Below are 24,187 nucleotides of genomic sequence, written 5' to 3'. Positions count from 1 at the left end.
GCTCCACTCTAAGAAGACATCTAACCCAATTAAAAAATGGGAAAAGGACTTGAACAGACACTTCTCCAAGGAGGACATACAGAATATCCAGAGACACATGAAGAGATGCTCGATATCGTTAGCCATCAGAGAGATGCAAATTAAAACCACAATGAGATACCCCTTTACACCGGTCAGGATGGCTATCATAAACAAACAACAAATGTTGGAGAGGTTGTGGGGAAAAGGGGTCCTTAGTTCACTGTTGGTGGGACTGCAGACTGGTACAACCATTATGGAAAACAGTATGGAATTTTCTCAGAAAAATAAAAATTGACCTGCCTTTTGACCCAGCAATTCTACTGCTAGAATTATATCCCAAGAATCCTAAAACATCAATTTCAAAGAACCTATGCACCACAATGTTCATAGCAGCACAATTTACAATAGCCAAGAGTTGGAAGCAACCTAGGTGCCTGTCAGTAAATGAATGGATAAAAAAATTGTGGACATTTACACAATGGAATTCTATGCAGCAGAGAGAAAGAAGGAGCTACTACCCTTTGCAACAACATGGATGGAACTGGAAAGCATTATGCTGAGTGAAATAGGCCAGGCGTTGAAAGACAAATACCATATGATCTCACCTTTAACAGGAAGCTAAACAACAAAACAAACAAGCAAGCAGAATAAAAACGAAGACACTGAAATAGAGAACAAGTGGGCAGTGACCAGAGGGGAGAGGGAAGGGAATTTAAGGGGGGAAAAGGGGAGGGATTTTGAGGAACAAGTATGAAAGACACAGGGACGAGAACTAAGGTGGGTGGAAATAGGAGGGAGGTGGGGAGCATGGGGTGGGGGGGGGGGCTGGGATGGGAGAAATAGATAAAAAACTGTACTTGAAAAATAACTAAATAAAATTTAAAAAAAAACACCCAATTTGTTTCATTAGGAGTTTTTATTTGTTAGAGGCAATAATTAGATATTAAAATTTCAAATGTATTTGTTCATTTGTTGAATTGTGCATTAATAATGATTCTAATAAAACTCAACTAGAAGATATTTTTAAAGTACTTAGAATATTTTCATCACAGAAAAATTTTAGAAATTGAAATTTCAAAGTTGATATTCATATACTTAGGCTAGAAACATGTGATAAGGTGATTGATAAAAGAATTTCAAACCAAAAATTTAAAGATATGTTATGATGAAATCCTATGGGGGAAGGGAGTGGAAATAGGAGTTTGTGAAAAAGAAAAACAAACAATTGAGACTCTCCACTCAGACTTCCGCCAAGATGGAGGCATAGGTGGATGTGCCGTGCCTTCTCACACAACCAATTTAGAGACAACTAAATATTAGCAACAGAAAACACAGCCAGAACACGGAAAATTGAACTTTTCGGAAGTCCGATAACAACAAATTCTTCAGCCTGACCGGTAAGGGGCGAAACCAGCGGCTGGTGAAGCAGGGTTGCACAGGAGGACTCGGCCAGACACACTCAGGCCCGCGGAATCCAGGCGCAGGGTCAGACCTAGTGAGCCACCGAGCGAGCGACCAGGCGAGCGACCGCGGGGGAGACAGCGGGGGAGCGGTGCTGCGTGTTGACTGAGGTCACACATTTGTGCGCGGGCAGGCAGGCGAGGGAGTGGGCGGTTGGACCGGGGCCTGGCGGGTCCCCGCGGCAAGCGGCAGTGGAGGGCGCCGCCATTTCCCTGCTCTGACCCCACCTCCACATACAGCGTCACAACCCAGTGACTCTGAGTGGCCCGGCCCAGGTGAACCACCTAAGGCGCTGATCCTCACCCAGCTGTGAGAAACAGCAGAGGGGGTCGCCATTTCCCCGCTCTGACCATGCCCCCACATACAGCGTCACAACCCAGTGACCTGGGAGTCCAAGGCGCCGCTTCTCACACTTAAAGGGCCAGAACAGACCAAAAATGTCGCAAAATCTCAAAGCCCCAGCGCCCATAGATCTAAGCGATGAAGAAATAGCAAAACTCTCAGACGCACAGTTTAAAACACTGGTCATCAGGATCCTCACAGAACTGGTTGATTATAGCCACAAATTAGACAAATATATGAAGGCGAAACTAATTGAAATGAATGAAATTGCACAGGGCACCAATAGCAATGAAAAGGAAACTGGGACTCAAATCAATGGAGTGGACCAGAAGAAAGCAAATAATGGCCAAACAGAAAAGAGTCAAGAAGCAAGAATTCAAAGAAATGAGGAGAGTCTTAGGAACCTCCAGGACATCTTTAAACGCTCCAACATCCGAATTATACGGGTACCAGAAGGGGGAAAGGCACAGCCACCAGTGGAAAACTTATTTGAACAAATAATAAAGGAGAATTTCCCCAATCTGGCAAAGGAAATAGACTTCCAGGAAATCCAGGAAGCTCAGAGAGTCCCAAAGAAGTTGGACCCAAGAAGGAACACACCAAGACACATCATAATTACATTAGCCAAAATTAAAATGAAGGAGAGAATTCTAGAAGCAGCAAGAGCTAAGGGGACAGTCACCTACAAAGGAGTCCCCATCAGACTGTCAGCGGATTTCTCAAAAGAGACCTTACAGGCAAGAAGGGGCTGGAAAGAGGTATTCCAAGTCATGAAATCCAAAGACCTACATCCAAGATTGCTCTATCCAGCAAAACTTTCATTTAGAATAGAAGGACAGATAAAGTGCTTCTCAGATAAGATCCAATTCAAGGAGTTCATCATCACCAAGCCCTTATTCTATGAAATGTTAAAGGGACTTATCTAAGAAAAAGAAGTTAAAGAAACATGAACAGTGAAAGGACAACAAACTCACAGTTATTAACAACCACACCTAAAACAAAAGCAAACTAAAAGGACAGCTAGATCAGGAGTGGAAACATAGAAATGAAGATCTCAAGGAGGGTTAGCAACAGGGGAGTGGGAGGAGGAGAAGGGGGGGAGATGGTACAGAAAATAAGTAGCATAGACAGTAGATAGAAAATAGATGGGGGGGCAAGAATAGCACGGGAAATATAGAATCTAAAGGACTTGAGACACATGGTCATAAACTAAAGGGGGGTAATGGTGGGGATGGGGGGTAGGGTGGAGCGGAATGAAAGGGGGAATAGAACAACTGTAACAGCATAATCAATAAAAAAATTAAAAAAAAAAGACTCTCCACTCAAAGTGAAAAGCTTGTTCATGCATTTTTAAATGGATGCTGGTGGGCATCTAACAGCTGTGGCATTTAGAGGCCCCTGAACGCACTCACAAAGTTATATAAGAGTTTTATTTTTAAATGCTCATATTTACAATACACGAGAATTTTCATTCGTTGTCACTATTTAAACTTATGATGGAAAAATGTTAGATTTCAATGTAAAAATGTGTGAATGTTATGCGTTTTTATAAAATTCATTTTAGGGTCATATGAGCCAATTTTTTAAAGGTTCTTGGTCCAAAATGACCTTTAATTTGACACAAAACTTCTTTCCCCTGTTGTGTATAGTTTATTTTTAAAAAATAAATTAGGAGTATTAATGATAATAGTCCCCATCATTGGTGGAGTATTTACAACAGACAGACCCTGTGTTACCTAGCTGCTTTATGTACTCTTTCAGCTGCATGAACTAATTTATTTTTAAAAATCTTATATTTCAATTATAGTTGACATTCCATGTTATTTTATATTAGTTTCAGGTGCACAGCATAGTGGCTAGACAATGATATAATTTACAAAGTGTTCTCCCTGAGAGAACCCATAATTTAAGCACCCACCCAACACCATACACAGTCATTACAACGTTATTGACTATATTCCCTGTGCTGAACTTCACATCTCTGTGCTAGCCACCCACTTAACATCTAATCCTTACAAGTGCTCTGTGAGGGAAGTTAAAGCTTCAGTTTGCAATCAAGGGAACCAAAACCCAGGGGATGTCACCCTGAGGAGAACACGGGCCACAGAGCTGGGGTCTGAACCCAGGGCCACCTGTCAGCAGGGCCCCATGCTCTTCCTATGACCCCTGCTAACTCTGCCCTGCCCGGCTGGTCTGGTCTAATGACTCAGAATAACAAGAGTTAGTTCATCCATGAAGGACAGAATTAGCAGGATTCACCATGCCCAGGCGGCCCTCCTTGGCCACTTCTCTTCCCACAAAGGAGTTATCTGTGCCCTCTGCATGCAGCCCCCAGAGGACAGCACTGCCCAGGTCTTTTTATTTATGTGCCTTTCTCGCCCATGAGATTGTGAACCACTTGGGGGGAAAACTGTGCTTTATTAACTTCGGTCTCTCCTTATGGCACTATGTGAGGTGCTTGGCACCTAGTAGGTCCTGCATAAGCTCTTAGCCATTGCATTTGACCCACCTTGCCTAACAGCTTTGGGTCTCAACCCCACATGCCCATTAGAATTAAAAATCCTGATTCCACAAGAAGTGCACCAGCCTAGCTAAATCACAGTCTAACTAAATCGGAGCCCAGGCAGTAGTGCATTTTAAATCCTCTCGAGAGGTTCCAGCGTGCAGCCAAGGTTGAGAACCACTGACTGACATTGGTAGGACGGAAAAGGTCACACTGTGGTCTTAATCTGCCTTCTGCTTTCCACCCTTGGAAATCCTCAGAACTTGAAAACACCTGTCAGGCTGGCTTTCAGTTCTAACCTTGAGTCTGAGCACCGCACCCAGCACACCGAGGAGGAAGCCCGCTGCCTCGGTTTCTGAGATCCTTGTCTCGTTCTGGGGTGGCCGCATCTATAAAAGGCAGCCTGTGCTTCCAAGCAATGTATTCAGAATCTATACTCTCTTGACAGCAGATACACCAGCCTTTTTATTGGAGGACACGGCAGGCGGCCAAAGACACATCTCCATGAGACCAACGATGGCTATTGCCTTGGCCTTGAGCAGCCTGAGGAGGCCAGGATGTCTACAGGAGCTGGGCAAATCTACAACCGGCTAGGAAAATAGGAGTGTGTGCCTGTGTGTGCATGTGTGTAAGCCTGTGTGCAAGTGTGACTTGTGGAGTCAAAGGGGAGGTGATGAGTGGTGGTATGTTTCAGAGGTGCAGAGACAGAACAGGCTGGCAGGATTTCCTTCTGGGCTGGAGGACCAGACACCTGGAAGGAGCTACGCTTCCAGGCCACCCTGAGAAGAGCTTTACACGTCTCGAAGCTGTTCTGTTTCATGGGTCACCTCGTCACGACCTGCCGGCAATGACTGCACAAGGCAGAAAGAACGCCCTGGCTGTCAGAGGCCGGGAGGGATTTCTAAGGCTCATGGGGATCAAAAGCCTCCACGTCACTGCGGGAGGGGCGACGATGCCTTCCGTCAGTTTTTATTCAAGTGTTTCTTTCTGAGCATCAACCTCACTGGCTTTGATCTGAGGAAAAATTAATGCCAAAGCACGGACTTGAAATTTTCTGACTCTGCCTGTCTACTGCCTGTCCACCCACGCAAAGGCGGCACTTGTCAGTTTTCAAGAGAGCAGCTTGCTTTACACAGTCTGCTGGGGAGTCTCTTAAAAGAGTGCCCAGGTTTTACAATCCTCCTTTTCTTTCTAGGTATTTGTTCATTTTACGCTGAGCTGTCATATATATACATACATATGCATACATACATATATATGCATATGCTTATGTAAGTGATTGCCTGACCTGAAGAGACCTGATTTTCTTGGCCACTTGGAGCCCATAACTTCAGAATTATTCTATTATGGTTTTAAAAAGAGTCACGATTTTTCACCTAACCCCTAAGATGTCATATCTTATTTTTGTGCCGGACCTGTATTTTTGAGGGAATACAAAACACTCCTCAGACTCTGTCTGCCTCACACTATAAAGGGATAGCAGTCCCAAAAGATGAACATGTCGCTCCAATCAGAGTCTCCACATCCAGCGTGTGAGGTGACCAGTGCACAGAGACGTGTGGCAACTTGCTCCAGACTAGCCAGCAAGGCTGCCCCAGGCCACGGTCAGGGTGCTGGCCGTCAGCACCTCATTTTCTGACAACCCACCAATTTTCTCTCGGGAATTCATTATTACACGGCTTCTCCCCTGAAGAGTCTGAGTCAGCTGCATTATTAAGCATTTATTGAATGACGCATATCAAGTGCATTTACTCACTCTGTTTCTTTTATAAGCATTTCAAGAATTTAAGAGTTACTAAGATTACTGAGAGACCTCCTTTCATCTTCCTTGTCTTCTGTGCACACATTATTATACTGGATTATTTGGGGGTGTGTGTAATGTGTGTGAGACAGAAAGAAGGGTGAGCGGGACTGTTTTTGGAGTCCTGAGGATATATGGAGAAGCTTCTGGGAGTGGAGATGCAAATTGTCAGTCTTTTCTTGGTAAAAATCTCCATATGCTACAAACCCCTTTAGGCATCCTTCCTGTATTGGGGCCGAAGGAAATCGGAGCTAAAATTCAAGTTATCTCCACAATCGTCTCAAGGTGAAGTATCAGAAGTATCACTTCAATAAGAAAATGCAAATGCTGCTGTCCTCTACTCTGAATGTTTAGGAGGGGAAGTGTCGGCAAGAGCGCGAGTGCTGAAAGCTTTCTGATTTTACTGGACCTCTCTGTTCATTCCCCAGCAGCCCTCACGCCCCTGAGTTCCTGGCAATGATCACACTGAGTCCAGAGACTCGCCAGCAGGAAGGACCCTAACGGTACCTTTCCCATTACCTGTCCTGTTGGTTCCTAGGTTGAGTCATTCTTTATGGTGCCTGTGGTAACAGCTTTTTTAAAAAGTGTGATTATCACCAATTATGAGACTAGATAAAACAGAAATCATACTATCCCCTAAATTTTCTCTGAAATTGAAGGATAGAATTGTTTTCATTATTTTCCTGGTTGAAAAGAGCATTCCATCAGGTTGCTGCTCGTTATTAACTAGCTTTGTTTTATAATCACCAAGGGGAGTCAACTGGGATTTACCCATATTTATGTTTACATTGGTTCTACTTCAAAGAGCCTTCTTGAACAAACACATGAACAACTTCATCTCAATCTGAAAACCACGGAGGAATCTGCAGAGGGACAGTAAGGCCTGAGCCGACCAAAACTCATACCTGTCATAGTCTTGGCAAATCTCCCCCACAGCCACCAAGGCCTTCAGGTACTCGTTGGGTTGGTACGGGTGGATGTAGTGCAGGGAACAGCTGTTCCTGGGGTCCCCGTTTGAGGCAGTGAAATCTATAGCTACCTGGAAGAGAAAACAGGAGAATGGGTAGATTTAAAGTGAATGTGTCTTGTGGGAATTGTGATTGGCCACAAGGCAGGTACAGCCTGAGATGGACAAAAGCAGTATGTCATGCACCCTGCCAATGGGGAGAGTTAGAGAAAAAATTAATTAGCTTAGAAACCAGGGTTGAGATCATTTCCGTAGTCTTCCATCTCCTATCCCCCAGTGGTCTCTCTTCTCCCTTTCTAAACAACTTCGGATTGACACACAGGTCAGAAAGTTCAGCTGCCACTGATCCATGTCACCAGGCAGCAGGGACAGAATATCATAATTCACAGAGAAAGCATGTCTGTGCTCTCTGGAAAAGCAATGACATCCTGGAGCCATAGGTCAAATCCCTGAAAACCACATTCTGTGTTAAAGCTGTGGTCTATCTAATGAAGCCATTGTTGTATTTTCATGAGTGGCCGTATTGAAGAGAGATGTGTTGATGTGGCTATAATGAATTTCTGCAAGGAGCAGTTCTGCATAAGGTATTCAGCTTTCGGTTCCCATTCATGTAAGAACTGCTGCCTTGTAACAGAGAAGGTGCCTGGATGTTAGGTGCATTGTGAGTGGGAAATGGAGAAGTGAGTCCTGTCTTCCCACCAGGGAGTCATTATCCTTGAGCTTCTCAAATTTATTCTGACTCCCAAGATCATCTAAATAAAAAATGGACTCACCCAACACTATAACAACAACAAAAATGCTTGAGCCAAGCTTCAAGAGTGCTAAAATGGGAAGGAATTCCTTCTGATTTCTAACACAATTACTATTTAAATCACTGTCCACCCAGCAAACACCTCTCTAGAAATTGGGGTAAGGAGGGGGAGAGAGGGATTAAAATGAAAGAGTTATAGGGGAAGAAAGAAAGGTTCATGTTGCATCTTTTCCTTTTCTTGGAGTTCAGCAGAATTCACTCACTGGCTTACTAATAACACAAAGTCTCTGTTTTCTCTCATGATCTCATGGGTGGGAAACATCATCTGCACAACATCAAATATTTGGCAGAATCGTTATAGCAAATGACTAGGGCGTCTCATTGGGTTTGTGAAGGTGAGAAGTTACTTTTGAAAGGACAAAGTGCTCTGTGCTGTCTGTTTAGCCTAGAAGAGAAAAGTTCACAGAGAAAAAATGTCACCCATATCTCATGTTGTAAGCCTGCAACAGAATCAAAGTAACTAGATGAGATAAAGCTAACTAATTTACTTATAGCCTCTTTATTTATGAAGTTATTTTTTTTACTGATTTTCCCCCTCACCCCTCCATAGGACTATGTTGAAAATTAATTGAAGCAGGATACAAATTCTATTTTCAGAACATGCAGATGTTTTCGACAAGGGAATACCAATGGATAAAATGCTGGTACTCCCAGTGTTTCCAAAGGAAAGGTCATGTGAATAAAAATGGCACAGTACTTTCCTACCCCTCGTAGACGCCCTTACTAGAACCGACTAAGGGAAGAAGAAAGAGGTAACCCTGCTCTGTGTCCAATACTACACTAACTGCTTTATAGGTATGATTCATTTTCACAAGGACTCTGGGAGGTAGATATTTTATTCCTTTTGTTTGATGAAGAGCCTGATACCCAAGCGTGATGAAAGCCACACAGGTTAGGGGGATGGAACCAGTTCAAACTCAAGTCCACATGGCTCCAAAGACTCTGCTCTGCTGTTATTCTGGTATACACCCACGAGGACAGGAAGGTCTGCAACCAGCATGCGGAGATGTCTCCTGGGTATGTTTTAGTCCTACAAAGGATGGAAGGGATCTGGCCTGGAGGAAGGGAGACTAACTAGGAGGCAAGTACAGTAGTTTAGGAGAGAAGAATGACCGCAAATGAAGATCTCTTTGTGACCAAAGAGAAGTTGGTCACAAAGAGACCAACTTTGTAGAGGTCTCTTCTCTACAAAGAGAAGTTTGTAGAAGGTAGGAAAAGGGCGGTTGCAGTGTGTGTGTATGTGTGCTCCTGCGTGTACAACAGTGGTCAAACATGTTACCGAGGATGACTAGTAAAAGGACCTAAAAGGACAAGTAAAATCCAGTGTATTCTGAGATAAATTTTAGCCAGCAGGTGAGAGCCAATCCATTAGGGAATAAAAGAGGAAGACAATAGTTGATGGCCCTTTTATTCACAGACTGATGACATAGTGGTTGTGGGGAGGGAGGGGACCTATGTGTATTTGTGAACTAGGAGGAGGTGGAAGCATTTCAGAACCCACCCACCAGGCCCCAACCAGACAGAGGTCCAAGAAGCACACTTCAGAGGTGCTTGAGAGACGGTGTCTGAAGGAATCAGACACCTAGAGGTCTCCTGGTTTTCCTAAGCTCAAACATGCAGAAGGCCACCAACTCAGCCTTTCGGTCCTGAGGAGACACACGTAAGTGATGGCACCCTGCATGTATACGTATGAAGTGTTTCAAAGGTGAAAACAGGGCTGGGGAGGCCAGATGTAGAGCAACCTCTTTCTCTCCTACTGAAGAAAACATTTTCGAAATCTAGAGGCTTCCAAAGAGAATGTTTTTATGGAAATAACCTTGATTCTGTTCCAATTTATCTGAAATGCAAATCATTGGCAGGTGTGGATACTTTAGGACCACCGAGTATCTCTGGCTCACCTCACCCCTTAGCATGATGACGCCCTTCACCACAGATCACCACACTCCCCTACCTGTGCGACTCCACCCTGAAGCTGGCCACTGTCCCATGTGCTGATTTCCTGTGTGTCAAGGGCATCCTATAATGGCAGAAACATGCTGGTGTCTTGACATAAAACCAGAGAATAAAATCAGATAATGTAAAGTTTGGGGGCAGGGGAACCTCCTTAAAAAAATGACAACTCAAGAGATGCAATTATTCCTCTTTCCTCCCCAGGTAGGGGCAAGGTCCTCCAAGCAGGCAGTTCACCAAGTGGTGACACCTGAGGCCAGGTACAACACCTGAATGAGTATGTTGTGGTATTGGGAGAATGTCTAGATGAACACAGATTCTGGCAACATGTTTGAAAATAAAAAGACAAATAAACGTGGGGTTGGAACTGGGGTCACGCAAGAGAGGTGACTGGGACAGACACTCTGGAGGGCACTCATTCTCAGCTGACCCTACTACACTAGCATGATCTTGAGAGTCAGTGCCTCCTTGAATTTTGCACCCTTGGTGCCTCCGTTGCCTCACCTTTGTCTGGCCCTGCTATGACATTTCATTTCTCTCCACTCTTTATCCTCCTGCTTGGGATCATGCCCTTCTGTGTAACAAACGAGGGTGGGGCGGAAATGATAGTGAGCAGGGGATTGTGACTGAAGATGTTAAGGACAGAATCGGATTTGGTGACTGATTAAATGCGGAACTGGATTCCACATTTAGGAAAATTGGGGAAAGGGAGCAGCCAGATTTCTGTGGGGATGGAGGAGATGACATCCCGAGGATACGGGACATCGAGGAGATCAATGTCAGAAGGCTGGTACTGGGTGCCACTTAGGCAAACAACGTGCCTGATGGAAACTTTGTCTCTGTTTGCGGGCAGGCAGGTTTCCACCTTCCCCACGGGGACGCCCGGAGTCTGACACCCACAGAGACTCTTCCGGCTCAGGAATTCTGATAAAGCTTTGAGCAAGGGGTGTAAACTTAAAAAAGTTACCTGACGAATAAAGAACTAAACCGATGATCCTCACCTCCTACCCCTTTCTGTCGTTTCCATTGCTCATAATGAGAATATTTTATCATTTGTCTAGAGAGTAACAATCTTAAGTACGTGGCATCTAAAGATCTTTTTCCTGGCAAGGGATGGTTTCTGAAATCTCCTGATGGAGCGGGAGATAAAATACCTGTCTTCAGGAGGCGGCCTTCTACCAAGAATTCTCTGCGCTCTTCCTAGTGAGCATGAATGAAAAGAGAAGAGAGTGGAAGGTTGCTGTCTCCCTATTTATTTTAAAAAGCAACAGGGAGACGGTTAAAGATGGGATGAAGCTGAGAAATAAAAGCAAGCAAATGATTGAAAATTGCCTGTTTGTGGAGGTGGCTACAGACGCCTGGTGGCCTGAACGGAGTGGGCTCACAGAGCCACCACACTTTCATTTCCCGATATGGAGCGTTTATTTACAAAAGCCTGCGGTTCTGGTATGTGCTCCTATCTTCTCAGCGGGCAGCCCAAGAACAGCGCCCGGCCTGTCATGGCTCTCTCTTTCTGCCCAGGACGCCTCTCCCACCATTAAGCAGAGCTGGGGAGCAGCTTGGCAAAACCCTGTCCTGTAAGAATGCAAAATGCTCCCTCCTGCCACAAGTCGCTCATGCGTGGGGGGCTGCTTTTCTGAAAAGGCAGGAAGTGAATGATGAAACTGTGTCTCCTGAGGACATGCTTATTAATTTTAGAGAGGGGGGAGAGAGAGAGACATAGATGCAAGAGAGAAACATTGATCCACAGGTTGCCTCTTGAAAGTTGCCCGGGGACAAACGTGCAACCTAGGTGTGTGCCCTAACTGGGAATCAAACCTGGGACCTTTCGGTTTACTGGATGAAGCTCCAACCAACTGAGCCACACTGGCCAGTGACTGTCTTTGGACATTTTTAATTTTTTCATAAAATGAGCACGCTGTTTAGATCCCTTCCCTGCCTGTCACAAATGGGCCATTTGGGACCCTCCCAGATGTTTTCTAAGGGAGACCTCTTTGAACCAACCTCTGCCGCTGCCTAGTCTCTCGGCAATACCACCTGCCGGGCTACATAGCTGTTTTTTGTGTATACAATTTAGAACTACACAATGAGCCTGTAGGTGAAGATACTGTTTATTTTCCACCATTCCTTAAATGACAGGCTATATTCTTGTGCTTTTTTACTTCCTCAAAACTCCATAGAGAGCCAAGAAACAGGAACCTAGACTAGACGGAAGAGGCCCCCGAGGTAATTTCCTGCAAAGCATTCCCCTCCCTCTTCAACCCTGGGCTCATTCCCATTTCTCAGAGAGTCTACACGAGAATCTGTCAGTGCTTAATCTGGGATATAAAACAAAGATTTAAAATTCAAACTGGAACAGTGTGGACACAGGATGCCCTGAATGTGTCAGGGTTACAAAAGATTTCCTGAGAACCTTTAACTGGTGATTTTTTTTAATAGGGTTCAAGGTTAATCCTGGAGAAGCCACATTTAGTTGATAATATTATATCACATTAGGTTATTAAAATATAGACTATAAAATTAGAGATTAAGGAAAGCAACACCATCTGTAATTTCTAAAAATTGCAAACAATGAAAATGGTCATTTGAAAATAATAAGAAAAAATGATTTTTTGGTCACATGAACCACTTGAGAATTGGATACAAAATCGATATCCTCTCACTGAAAGAGGCACACATCCCATTCTGTGCACAACTTTGGGAGGTCAAGAGCACCCTGAGGGCAATCCTTGTCTCTAGAAGATTCCACCAGCTTAATAAGCCCTTTTCCCTATTTCTTTTCCTTTCTAGTTATCATCTGTATATAGACAAATATTTTAAACACCTTAGATAGTTTTAATCATAGGTGGCTCTGCTTTATATTCTTTTTTTAGTTAACACTATGTCATAAACATGTCCCCATGTTATTTCCAGTCATTAGAATTACCATTTAAAATGGCCTTGCCATTGTCCAAACAAAATACTGCCATTCACACAGCCATTACTTATTGTCAGGCACAGAGGTTGCTTACAACTTGTCTCTGTGAAAATCTGCTCCGTAATGAATATTTTCGTGCATCTGGAAAAGCAGTAACTTTCAAAGGAAATATTCAATTCTTCTACTGTTTTCTTTCCAAACACCTTATGGTGTCTGTCTCTGTGCTGTCTGTAATTTAGTATTTTGCCTGTGAAATTCTAGTATCTAGTTTTATTTTGAGCTGCTGTGCCATGTGCCAAATATATTTAACCCCATCTCTCTCCACATGGTCTCTCTTTTACCTGCACCCACCTACTCCAAGACTGCAAGGACACAGTTGCCCTTAAGTTCACGATTCACAGGAGGAACAAGGATTGTCCTCAGAATAGTGTGCAAAATGGAGCATGTGCATTTTCTGGTGAGGCAACACAGATCTTAAATCAGATTCCTAAGTGGTCCAGGTGACCAAAAAAGAATAAGAATCATTGACGAGGGCTCTTTTCGAGCAACACGTATCTCTCCTCTCCCCTTGGCCTTCTCCTCTGCTCTGGTCAAATTCTGGACTAAAACCTCCCCTTTTTAATCCTCCAGTTGCCATCCTTCTTCCCCTCTCCTGCCCTCCTTCTTTACTGTCAGCCTTATTGAATGAACAGTAGCGTCCTGCTGTGTTTACTTCCTTACCTCCTGTTTATGCCCTCATTCCAGGGTCTTCCCTGTCTCCTTCTGCTAAAATGGTTCTTTCAAAGGTGTGTCCCTACTCATCACATAACCCAGTCATCGATTTTTACTCTTCACCCTTAGACTTCTCTTTAGGTTCTGGGATTATTATCCTCAGTTTTGTAACCTCTTTTGCCTAATCATTGGAGTCAGCTCTAGGCTGTTGCCTCTGGCATCTCTTACTGCTGGCCCCTCTCTCCCTGGCTACCAAATGCAGGTCTTCTATCATTTCCTGTCTCCAGGCTCCTTTGCTTTCTGGAGTCTTCCCTTTGACCACTTTATTTAGACCCATATATGTACTGCTTGCATCTCTCTCCTGAAACCTGGGCCCATATTTATAAAGTGCCAGCTGCACTGGGGCATCTGAAAGTACTTCCAACATGTCCACAGACTCATCACCTGTCCAGCAGCCCCCCTGGAGTTCCATATTTCCACGAGAAGGACGGCCATGCTTTGTCGGTCAGGCACAAAAGACTGGAATCCTCCTGGACTCATCATTCTCTGCTGCTTTTCCCTTAGTATTGCGAGCCAAGGCTTGCTGCCTCTCTTTCCACAGTGCCTCTTCTGCCTGCTGCCCCTCTACTGCCCCTCACTGCCTGTCCTCAGGACTGTCGCAGTGGGCTTTAATCTTCTTGCTTCATCTTCCACAGTCCCTTCGCCACTCTTGGTGCCTTTCACCGACACTCCCAGATTTATTTCCCTAGCATGGGTCTGATAGCTTCAATGTCCTGCCCAAGAGGCTTCTGAACATTTCTTTATTCAGCAAATTATCTCAAAATTCCAACCACTTCCACAACACTCCCTTAAATATACCCCGCTCATTCATAACAAGGTTTCAGCATGTATCATTAGAATATATAGATGCATAAACATTTACGTTCATAGGGGTGCTTTACAAAGCAAAAACCTAGTGTATTTATTCATTAAATTTCCTCTTGTCCCTAAACTTTATCTCTTCCTGAAGATTCTGGGTTCAATCCATTTATAATTCAACAAAAATATTTTTGAGCACCTAATATACATTAGCCTGGCACCTGAAGGAAAGGTGAAGGTTGAATCGGAAGCACTAGGCATCCATGGAAGGTGCAAAAGCTTTCTCCTTGCTCCTGTTCATCATGCCCATTGGGTGACAGTCTTGATAGGAAACAAATGGCCCCCTCAAAAGGGGTGGCCAGGGAGAGTTTAATGGAAAGACAATTCAAAAAGGTTAAGAGGGACTGACTAGAAAGAGTAGGGAAAAGTCATTGCTAGAACTTCATAAGAGTACTACCTGCAGGACAGGGCACCTGACAGGTACCGTGACCTTCTGCAGAGGAACATGGTCACTGACAAACCACAGCCTGGCAGTGTCTGTGGGGGCACGGGGTCAGTGGGGGCCCTGGGCCACCCCACTTCTCCCTCCTCTCATTCTTTGATCTCTGGCTGGTTCTTCCCATTGGTCACAGTCAACTAAACCTTGTGAGCCAGAAAGGCTGGCTAGTGCAGCCGAAGAGGAAGGCCTCCTGGGGTGCAGGGGGGAGGGTCAAGAGTAGAGGAAACACCCAGAACTTTATTGCACTGCTGGTTCTTGAAGGTCTGTCTCCAGGGAGACAGGAAGTTCATCTTGGCTAAAGCTTCTGGGCTTAATTAATTTGTGCCCATGGGAGTTTCTGACTACAACAAACATCTTTTCTCCTCCCTCTCTGCCTATCTCGGGGCCAGGAAGCCCTCTTCTCGTTTCTTATCCCTCTGCCACCTTCCTTTCATGTTGCCAGATGGTTTCAACTAATTACAGGACAGATACTAAACCCCTATAGACCATATTAAGTAAGATGTGCTAATTTTTATTAATAGTTTGCTTTACAGCTTATATTTTATATTAGATGTACTGCTTGAGCAGTAATAAATTAATGAGAAAGCTGACTTAATTTTGGAGGAAAATTACATTGAAGTGACTGGGATGTGTTCTTTACTAGAAAGCTTAAAACAGAACACTTTGCAACCTTCCTCTGAAGCCCAGCCTGAACCTGCCAGGTCAAGGGCTTGGTGGCAGACACCGATGATGGCCTGTCCCCTTATCAGCATTTATGTGTACATTCTCCTCCTTTCTTCATTCCTTGTTCCAGATTCACTCCAGGCCCACCATAGGTCCATCAGTTGATTCGGGAGAGGCTGAGAAGCTGAGACTGGGGAGATGATGGTGAGACCCATTAAGGTAGTACCTCTCATTGGGGAGGGTCAGCAAAAGTGAGAAAGAAGGGGAGATCAAAGCCAATAGGGCAATGCTTCTGTATCGGGAAGGCTTACAGACCTTTGGAAGTCAGGATGTAGGCCTGGGAACCCTGTGAGACTAAACTTCTGTTTTTTATAGGGGCTGATCCTTTGCAGCACAATTCAAGGGCAAGGCAAGGCCCTGGAGGTTGAATAAAATGTTGTTCAAGAGCATGGGATCTATAGAATCTAAAAGAAACCCAAATCAATAGAGCTTTCCCTTGAAAACCTATAAATAGTTTCTTGAAATCACTCCTTTGCCTAAGATCTTGGGACAGACACTGTTTCTAGTAGCTCTCCTGTATGACATTGCTGGCTTCTCTACTTCATTTTTATACACTCAGAGAGACAAAGAACCCACAGGACAGTGAAAGTCAGATGTGTGTGCCACCACGAACATGTTTGCTACCTTCTATATGTGCCAGTGTGCACATAGGAAGGTTGGGTGGGTGTGTCTTCAAAGAAGATCAGACCTCAAAGAAATGACAAAATTCTATACTTAACCCCTGTAACTAATCAGGGGTAAATGAATGATGCCCGACTTTAGGCAGGACATGGGTAGATGCATCTGAGATTACTGCAGAGGATAAGCCTCTAGCTAGGGAGAGTCTGACCTAACAAAAGACGCCTTAACTCCGCCCCTCAGGAGTTCCCCTTCTAGTTCTTTGAGCACCACTATCTCAGGTCATGGGCATTCGTTGGTTCTGTCAACTCTCTTGGGCTCAAACCTGGACTAAAAATTAAACCCATTCTTCTTGACTTCCTCATGCGATTGAGCCAGTCTAGGGGGTTGAACAGGGCTGAGCTTCATGAGTATACTCCTGTAATGAGAAGAACAAACACTGCACTATTGTAATCTTCTTGTTTATATCCATGCTGCTTTCCCATAGGTTTTAGAAGATCTACTCTTACCACGTGGGGGTTCGCTTTCTGGAGGTCACATCTGCCCAAGTCTAAGAACAAGTTTTTCCACAGTAGATGGACTCACAAATTTGGCCTACCTGGAAACTTTAAAGAGACCCAGCCCGCCCACCCAGAAGCATGTTAAGGAATATGTGAATCCCGTGGGCTTACAGATGACATGTAGATCTACCCACTGAGCCTAGGTATTTACTCCCTTTCTAAACTTTGAAAGACTGGTTTTCTAATCTTTTGGAATTTACCTCTGCATTGCCTGATGAACCACTCGTATGGCTTGGTCCTAGCATTGACCATTGGACATGACGTTGGTGCCTATATTCTGGCCACGTGAATACAACAAAGGCACCTGCCCTGGTTCAGTAGGTGTTACTAGCCTGGTTCACTTCCTTCCAATCATTCTCACCAGGTGATGAGACCTGGTACTGTGCCTACTGCCTGATGCCTTATACAGTCAGTGAGTGAATGAGAAGCATTAGGATGGCTTCCCAAACCACCTGAGGTTCAATGGCATGAATTTCCTGACATGATGTTGAAAACCATAATCACTGGGAAAAACAAAAATATGAATTTATTTAAAAACATGTGACCCTACCATATTTCAGCAATGAGACTTGCACAAAGCTGACTAGTGTTTTAATAGACTTTTGCCTCCTTGTGCCCCGAGCCCAGCATCATTCCCCAGTCTTGCCCCTTGAATAAGAACAAATGAGGAAACAACTTACTGTAAACTGGATTTGGCAGCCGCCCATGATGTAGTCCAAGAAAGAATGCATCTTGTGGATCTGCATAGGAGGAGGAGGGGACACTGTCTTAGTAATGGTGTCATCTGTGTCCTTACAGACAGAAGGCTTAAATTTTGGGGTTAGGCTGCTAAACTAGAGGAAAGAGCAGAGAGAGATCTGTGGGAAAAAGATGGGTCAGCTGTTTGGTTTCATTAAAAAAGAGAAAGAAAGCAATGCTGAATTCAGACAAGCCTGTGAAGACTGCAGGTAGCCATCCCTTTCTCCTCCCCACCCCACTTTTGGTTTATGGATGGTTTTCATCAGCTTCTGTCTCTGGGGTGAGACTAACACTATATTTTTCAGGGTCATCACTGTTTTGAAATCAATAAAGTCTCACACTGGGTGTCAGTCCTGCTCTCTGTGTCTACGTCCTAGTCCTGGTAACATTCTTTTTCTACAGGGACTCTAGATTGGCAGTGTCAAGATCCCTGTGACCCGAGAAGCCCTCTTCCAACGGCTTCCAGTTAGTTGGATTCCTCCCCTGCCATGAACAGCAATGACTAACATTTATTGAGCACTTACAGTATGTCAGGCACGTCATATCCATTATCTCATTTAATTCTTGGAACAACCCTATCAAGGTATACTACTCTATTATTATTGTGCCCGTTTTGTCAATGAGGACACTGAGGCTAAGATTACCTACCTAGTAGATGGAAGAGGTGGGACTCCAATGGTGACCGTCTGAACTGTATAGTCCATTCTTGTGACCTCTATGCTGGAAGTATGCATGGTCCTTGCTTTCTGCCCACCACTACCATTTGAGTTCTGATGTGCCTTATCTATTTCCGATTTTAACATCGGCTTCTTTGTGATTCTGCTGCATGACTCTTGGTGACATTCATCTATTCATTTATTCAACAAGGTTTATTGAGCCTTCCACCCCACTCCCACCCTACCAGGTACTAGATATTAGAGACATAGTGATGAGAAAAAAAGACACAGTACCTATAGTTGTGAAGGTTATAGGTCCTTTTACTTGGACAAATAGTAACTGTGGTTTTCAACACTTCTCAGACTCCATCTAATGCTCAGGGCAGCTTCTCAGAGACTCACCCACAAAACCCCATGTTGGTGTCTCTAGGTTCTACCTCCAGATGGCACCCACCTACTAACAGACTTTTCTAGAGCTGATGTTCACTTGGCCCTCTGAACAGTGCTTGCTCTTGGCTTCCTATGGCAGTGCTTTGCCTGATAGTTGGGATACCCTACTATTGTACGTATGTTAAGAAAATGAGTTCAATAGCAATGGCCTTTGAGTGCTGAACTGTCAGATCAACTCGCACAGAATCAAAACAGATACATGCACATATCCTATGACACCTAAAGGAAACAAGTGAATTCATTCATCTAGATCTTCTTTTCTCCTGCTCCTCTGGGTGCAGGGATGACCACATGACATTTTGAATGTACCTGGGATGTGACTGGTGTACGGAGGTAAGCTGACCAGAGACGACTGCCTTTGAAAGAAGAGTTTATCACTCAGTTCCCCAAAGGTGAGGAGGCCTGTCTGTCATGCCAGGTAGGGTGGGGCAGATGGAGAAGTACTAGCTCTAGTCAAGAGGCAGGAATGAGGGGAAAGTGTGAGTAAATGTCTTTATTGTGGGTTTTATGGGAAAAAATGAGTGAGGTGAGGCAAGCAACTGAGCAGGTTGAGGTTTGGATAATTTTGGCAGGCTCTAGCTATAGGGGTGGCCTCTAATTGTCTGAAACCTGGCCCTGGGGTGATATAGTGCAGGCAGAACATTGCCTTGGTGTGTAAAAGTAAAGGAGGTAGTTGGGAGTGTAGGCTCTGGATTGATTGGCCTGCATATTGAAGGCAGGCTTGCAGGCAAATGGATTGCTATCTATAGGAATTAGCTACCTCTGGGAGAGGCAGTCCCTACAAGGCCCTCAGGTGTCAAAGCATTATAAAAATAAAAATAAATAAATAGACATGATTAAAACAATGACCCCAGAAGGCCAGTCACAATACATTATTCCCTGGTCCCAGGGACTGGTTCAAGAGTGGGCCTGGGACCAACACCAGACCAGTCAGTCTTTTCCTCTACTCTCTTGTCAGGTAAGGATGTGCTCCTGCAGCTCCTGCAGCTCTGGGAGGCCAATCTGTATGAAGAAACCTGACATATTTAGTGAGAAAGTGGATGGAACTTAAATCCTATATGGTGAAGTCAGAAAGCTAGATTAAAATCTCAGCTCTTAACCTTACCACTTGTGATTGATCTCATTTGAAAGTGGAAATCTCAGGGTTGTGATAAAAGCAAATAGAACGTAATATAGTTACCCTTACTTAGTAAGTAAGATAACTTACTAACCAGCGGCAGAATTTTTCTCAGATGTGATTTAATGGGTTTCCTTGTTAGCATATGGACTTTTTGGGGAAGTTAGAGCCCCTCCGGGAAAAAATTCTAGGCCCTTCGAACTTTTTCCATTGTCTTATTTTCATGGTTCCCTTCCAGCAGGAATGAAGTGGCACACATAAACCACTGAACACCGTGACAGACACATAGTAGGTGCTTTGGAAAGGTCGGTTGCCCTCTTTGGGTATCCCCCTCTGGTGCTGTCCAGGGCAGAGAAGACACTGACTTGTGATCAGGACTCTCCTCTCTTTAGGGGCAGGACTGTCCTTGTAGAGGGGATGGTGGCATTGAGCCACCACAGTGCCAAGACCACCCATGCATACATTTCACATTGTACGTCCATTAATACATTGACTTTCTGATTTTTACTTTTAAATAGATCACATCTTCTTGACACTCTCTCCCTCTACCCACTGAACTATTCCTTCAAGACAGCCCTAGTTTCGCACTCCTGAAAGACAGGTTAGGCACATACCTTGCATTGATTCAAAATCACGATGCCCGAGTTCTTATAATTCTTCTTCTTGGCTTTGTACTTGGGGTTGATGCACTCCCACTGCACCTGCAACAAGAAAACTCACAGCATGAATGCCTGTCCAGGAAGAAGCGGAGTCATTTGATGAGGTTGAGCCCCCAGGTGCTGCTGCAGAGGAAACTGGGGGCTGACCAATGGTCTCCAGGTGATAACCCTTGCATCTAAAGTGAATGTAAGAGGAGTGCTTGAGGGTAAGACTGATATCAGGCTATTTGGTTTGAATCCCAGCTCTTTCACTTTGCAACTGTGTGACCTTTGGCAAATTACAGTTGACCCTTAAAACCTGTGAAGGTTGTTTGAAAATCCGTGTATAACTTCTGACTCTTCCAAAACTTGACTACTCTTGGTATACAAAAGGAATTGGTTCCAGGACCCCCACGATAATAAAATCTGTGGATGGCTCAAGTTTCCTATACAAAATAATGTAAGTCAATGCACACAGTCAGCCCTCTGCATCCACAGACTCCTAACCATGGACTGAAAACAGTACAGTTACTTACTGAAAAAATCTGCATATAAGTGGACTCAAGCAGTTCAAACCTGTGTTGTTCAAGGGTTAACTGTACTCGATTGTTCAATGTCTTGGATATATCCATTGTAAATGTAGCTTATAATTGTATCTATCTCATAGGATCATTGTGTGGATTGAATAATTAATCCATGCAACACATTTAGGACAGTGCCTGGCACTTATAAAAGCTTACTGTTCATAGGGTCAAGTCAAGCATCAGAGGTAAGGAGAGATCCGAACACACTCAGTTGAGTAACCCAAGTGCTGAGTGTTAGTGCCCGGGAATCGACTTAAAAGGTAGAAAAACTGAGGAACGTTCAATACCGGCTACAAGAAATTCATGGGGATAATGATGTGTTTACCGAGCACTAAAATAATGGATTGACACACTAGATCTCCAAAGAGAGATCTTTGAAGGATAGGATCTGAGCTGCAGGAATGTCTGGAGACTGAGGAGGGAGCTAAGGGGCTTTTTAGGGGAACAGATCTCAACCTCTCCAGCCTCCAGAGTACTTCATGAGATAAAGTCAACTGCAAGTCAAACATCCAATGAACGCTTCTGCCCATCATGCTGTGGGAGCTGAATCCTTGGGTTTCTACTCAGGAGACAAATTTTCACTCTCTGAAAATTTGTCTGAAAATGAAGTGATCTCTGTCTGAGGCAGAATGAATAGGTTGGACTGATAGAGCACTGGCCCACAGAGATCCATTCTTCTCAGTGTCCTTGCATTTGTGTGGTTTGCTCCCACAGAGATGCTGAGATTAGTCAGGTGGCTTCTTTGACCAATGGAACACCAGCAGAAGTGATAGGAGCAGAGGATTGAAAAGTACCTTTATATCGGGGCTTGCTGCTGGGAAGTTCTCACCACCATGTGAAAAAAGCTTAGGATGGTTTCTTGGTGAATAAAAGCACATGGAAAAGTTCCAACTGCTGAGGCAAAAATGCATAAGTAAATTCAGTTGGCACCATATGTAGCGGAGAAGAGCTATTCCAATTGAACTCAGCCTAAATTGTCAGCCCAGAGAATCATGAGTAAATATTAATGTTTTTGTTTTACATCAGGAAGTTTTGGTGTAAACTGTTACTCAGCAATAGATAACTGATGCAGTAGTTTCTCAACACTGGGGAAGTTGCAGTAGGGGCTGCATAACCACACACAGGTTTGGAAGAGAGGAATGCTGTACAGGTTAAGAGGCCTCTAAGGTTCCTTCCATTAAAAAGAAAAAAGAGATGCTGGCTGGTGCAGCTCAGTAGATTGAGCACGGGCCTGTGAAGCAAAATGTCGCTGGTTCGATTCCCAGTCAGGGCACACGCCTGGGTTGCAGGCCAGTTCCCAATGGGGGGACACATGAGAGGCAACCACACATTGATGTTTCCCTCCCACTCTTTCTCCTTCCCTTCCCCTGTCTCTAAAAATAAATAAATAAAATATTTTAAAAAAAGAAAAGAATGGAAGGAAGGTAGGAAGGCAGGAAGGGAGGAAGGGTGGGAGGGAAGAAGGAGAAAAGAATCAAAACTGAATGTGAAATCAGGAGATTTCCAGCCCTATTTTGAAAAAGACCTAACTCTCCACCATCATGATGATTGTTTTTCTTTCCTCTCTTGGGTTTTCCTCTAATTCATTCTTCATGGGGCCATCACTTGGTAATCAAGGATTCCATTCTGTCTCAAAGTAGATTTAGTATTTCAGGCAAAGGAACTTAAGTCCACCCCTGAACCCATCAACACTGAAACTGCCTTTCCTCCAAAGCTTCTCTCTAATGTTATAGTGCACAAAAGTATCTTAGGGATTTACCTAGAAGTTGGAAAGAAAAGATCCTAAAATTAGATCTGCTGATTTTTTTTGCCATTTTTAATAATTGCTATTACCCTCAATTTTTCAATCAAGCAGGACATAACAAACTTGGAATGAGTTAGATTCCAAGTTTTACTAAGAATTATAATGACCACCCAGGAAAAAGTTTACTCATTTCCATCTCAGGCAAAGATGGGCCAAGAGTGGAGGATGAGTTGGCTCAGCCAGACGAGAGCTCCCAGGGACAAAATCAAAACTGGCAGGTACTTGGGGACTTTATGCCTGATGGGTGGGTAGGGAGGTGGTGCCGAATGAGCAAGTCTAAATGGCCTGTGTTTGTCTTGGCATGAAACTGTCATGTAGCTGTGGGCTTTTTACTTTCTATCTACCATCCCACTTAACTCCCTGTAAGGCTCACTTTTCTAGACAAAAGAAGGGGCTCAGAGAAGAGGCTCAGCCACACAGGTGGTCACTGGAGGAGCTGGGATCAGACCACACCAGCCTCACTCCAAAGCCTGGCCTATAAGTCATCGCGTTCACCTCTAGGAGTGTCTTGGAGGAGCTCTCCCATTTATTCCTTTATATTTCCCTTTTGGCCACCTCAAACCAAGCACGTTCACAAAGGCTACCTAGGAATTAATCAGAGCTGATCAAGAATTTACTCTCTACCTGAACGACCTTAACTCTCACAGGAAAAAGCTTGAAAGATATCTCTTTGTCTCTCTATCTCTACATGTCTTTCTGTCTCTTTGTCTCTACATGTCTGTCTTTCTGTCTCTGCCACAGCATTTAGGCCTCCCCTCTTAGCTCTTCTATCTTTTCTCCACAAGTGTATTCATCCATTCTCCTGACTTTAAATACTACCTCATTGTTTAGGGCTCCTAAAACACATCTCCAGGTAAGTTCTCTGAATGCCACGCCCCCAGACTCAATTCTGAACCTTCATCCCAAACTGGACTTCCCTGAAATAAGACTGCCTCACTCGGGAAAAGGTGCCAGCATGTACCCATCCATCCTCAAGTCATTCTTTGCTTACTCCCCTTCCCTTCAGACAGAACTCCCCAACAAATCTTGTAGCTGCTATCTCCAAAATTGTTCTTACATCTCTCCACGTCCCTCCACCTTGATTATCACCTTTTGTTTTTAGTGCAAGTCATTGTCACATCTTGTCTTGCCTATAGTTTTAGCTTCTAAACAGATCTTTCTGCCCTCTCTCTGTAATTCATTACCTACAAAGTAGCCAAAGTAATCTTCAAAGAATTAAGCCCAATCTTGTCATTCTCTTGCCTACACTCCTTTGCAGCACTGTCCAGTAGAACTTTCTGCAACGGTGGAAGTAGTCCATACCTGCAGCAGCCAATACTGAAGCTACTAGCCACATGAGGCTATTGAGTATGTGAAATGTGGCTAGTGTGACTGAGGAATTAAAATTTTAAGTAGTTAAAATTAAAATTTAAATAGTCACATGTGGATAGTGGCCACTGTATCAGCACAGTTTTAGAG

At 44.1% G+C, this 24,187-nt stretch overlaps 1 protein-coding gene across 2 annotated transcripts in view; it reads right to left on the bottom strand.

The window, feature by feature from the left end:
* Positions 1-24,187, bottom strand: part of CPNE4 (copine 4) — a 407,594-nt gene that overhangs the window by 20,253 nt on the left and 363,154 nt on the right. For both annotated transcript variants that reach the window (XM_053669575.1, XM_037143900.2), the window contains exons 9-11: positions 20,318-20,404; positions 17,423-17,482; positions 7,034-7,167 (exon numbers count right to left, since the gene is read on the bottom strand). In XM_053669575.1, the coding sequence (XP_053525550.1) occupies positions 7,034-7,167; positions 17,423-17,482; positions 20,318-20,404 (281 nt within the window). The remainder of the gene's footprint in view (positions 1-7,033; positions 7,168-17,422; positions 17,483-20,317; positions 20,405-24,187) is intronic.

This window comes from Artibeus jamaicensis, unplaced genomic scaffold (genome assembly GCF_021234435.1).
Source record: "Artibeus jamaicensis isolate MK-2021 breed Jamaican fruit bat unplaced genomic scaffold, CSHL_Jam_final contig_519, whole genome shotgun sequence".
Classification (NCBI taxonomy): domain Eukaryota; kingdom Metazoa; phylum Chordata; class Mammalia; order Chiroptera; family Phyllostomidae; genus Artibeus; species Artibeus jamaicensis.
The sequence above is the reverse complement of the archived record's forward strand: the minus strand, read 5'-3'. Positions and strand labels throughout refer to the sequence as shown.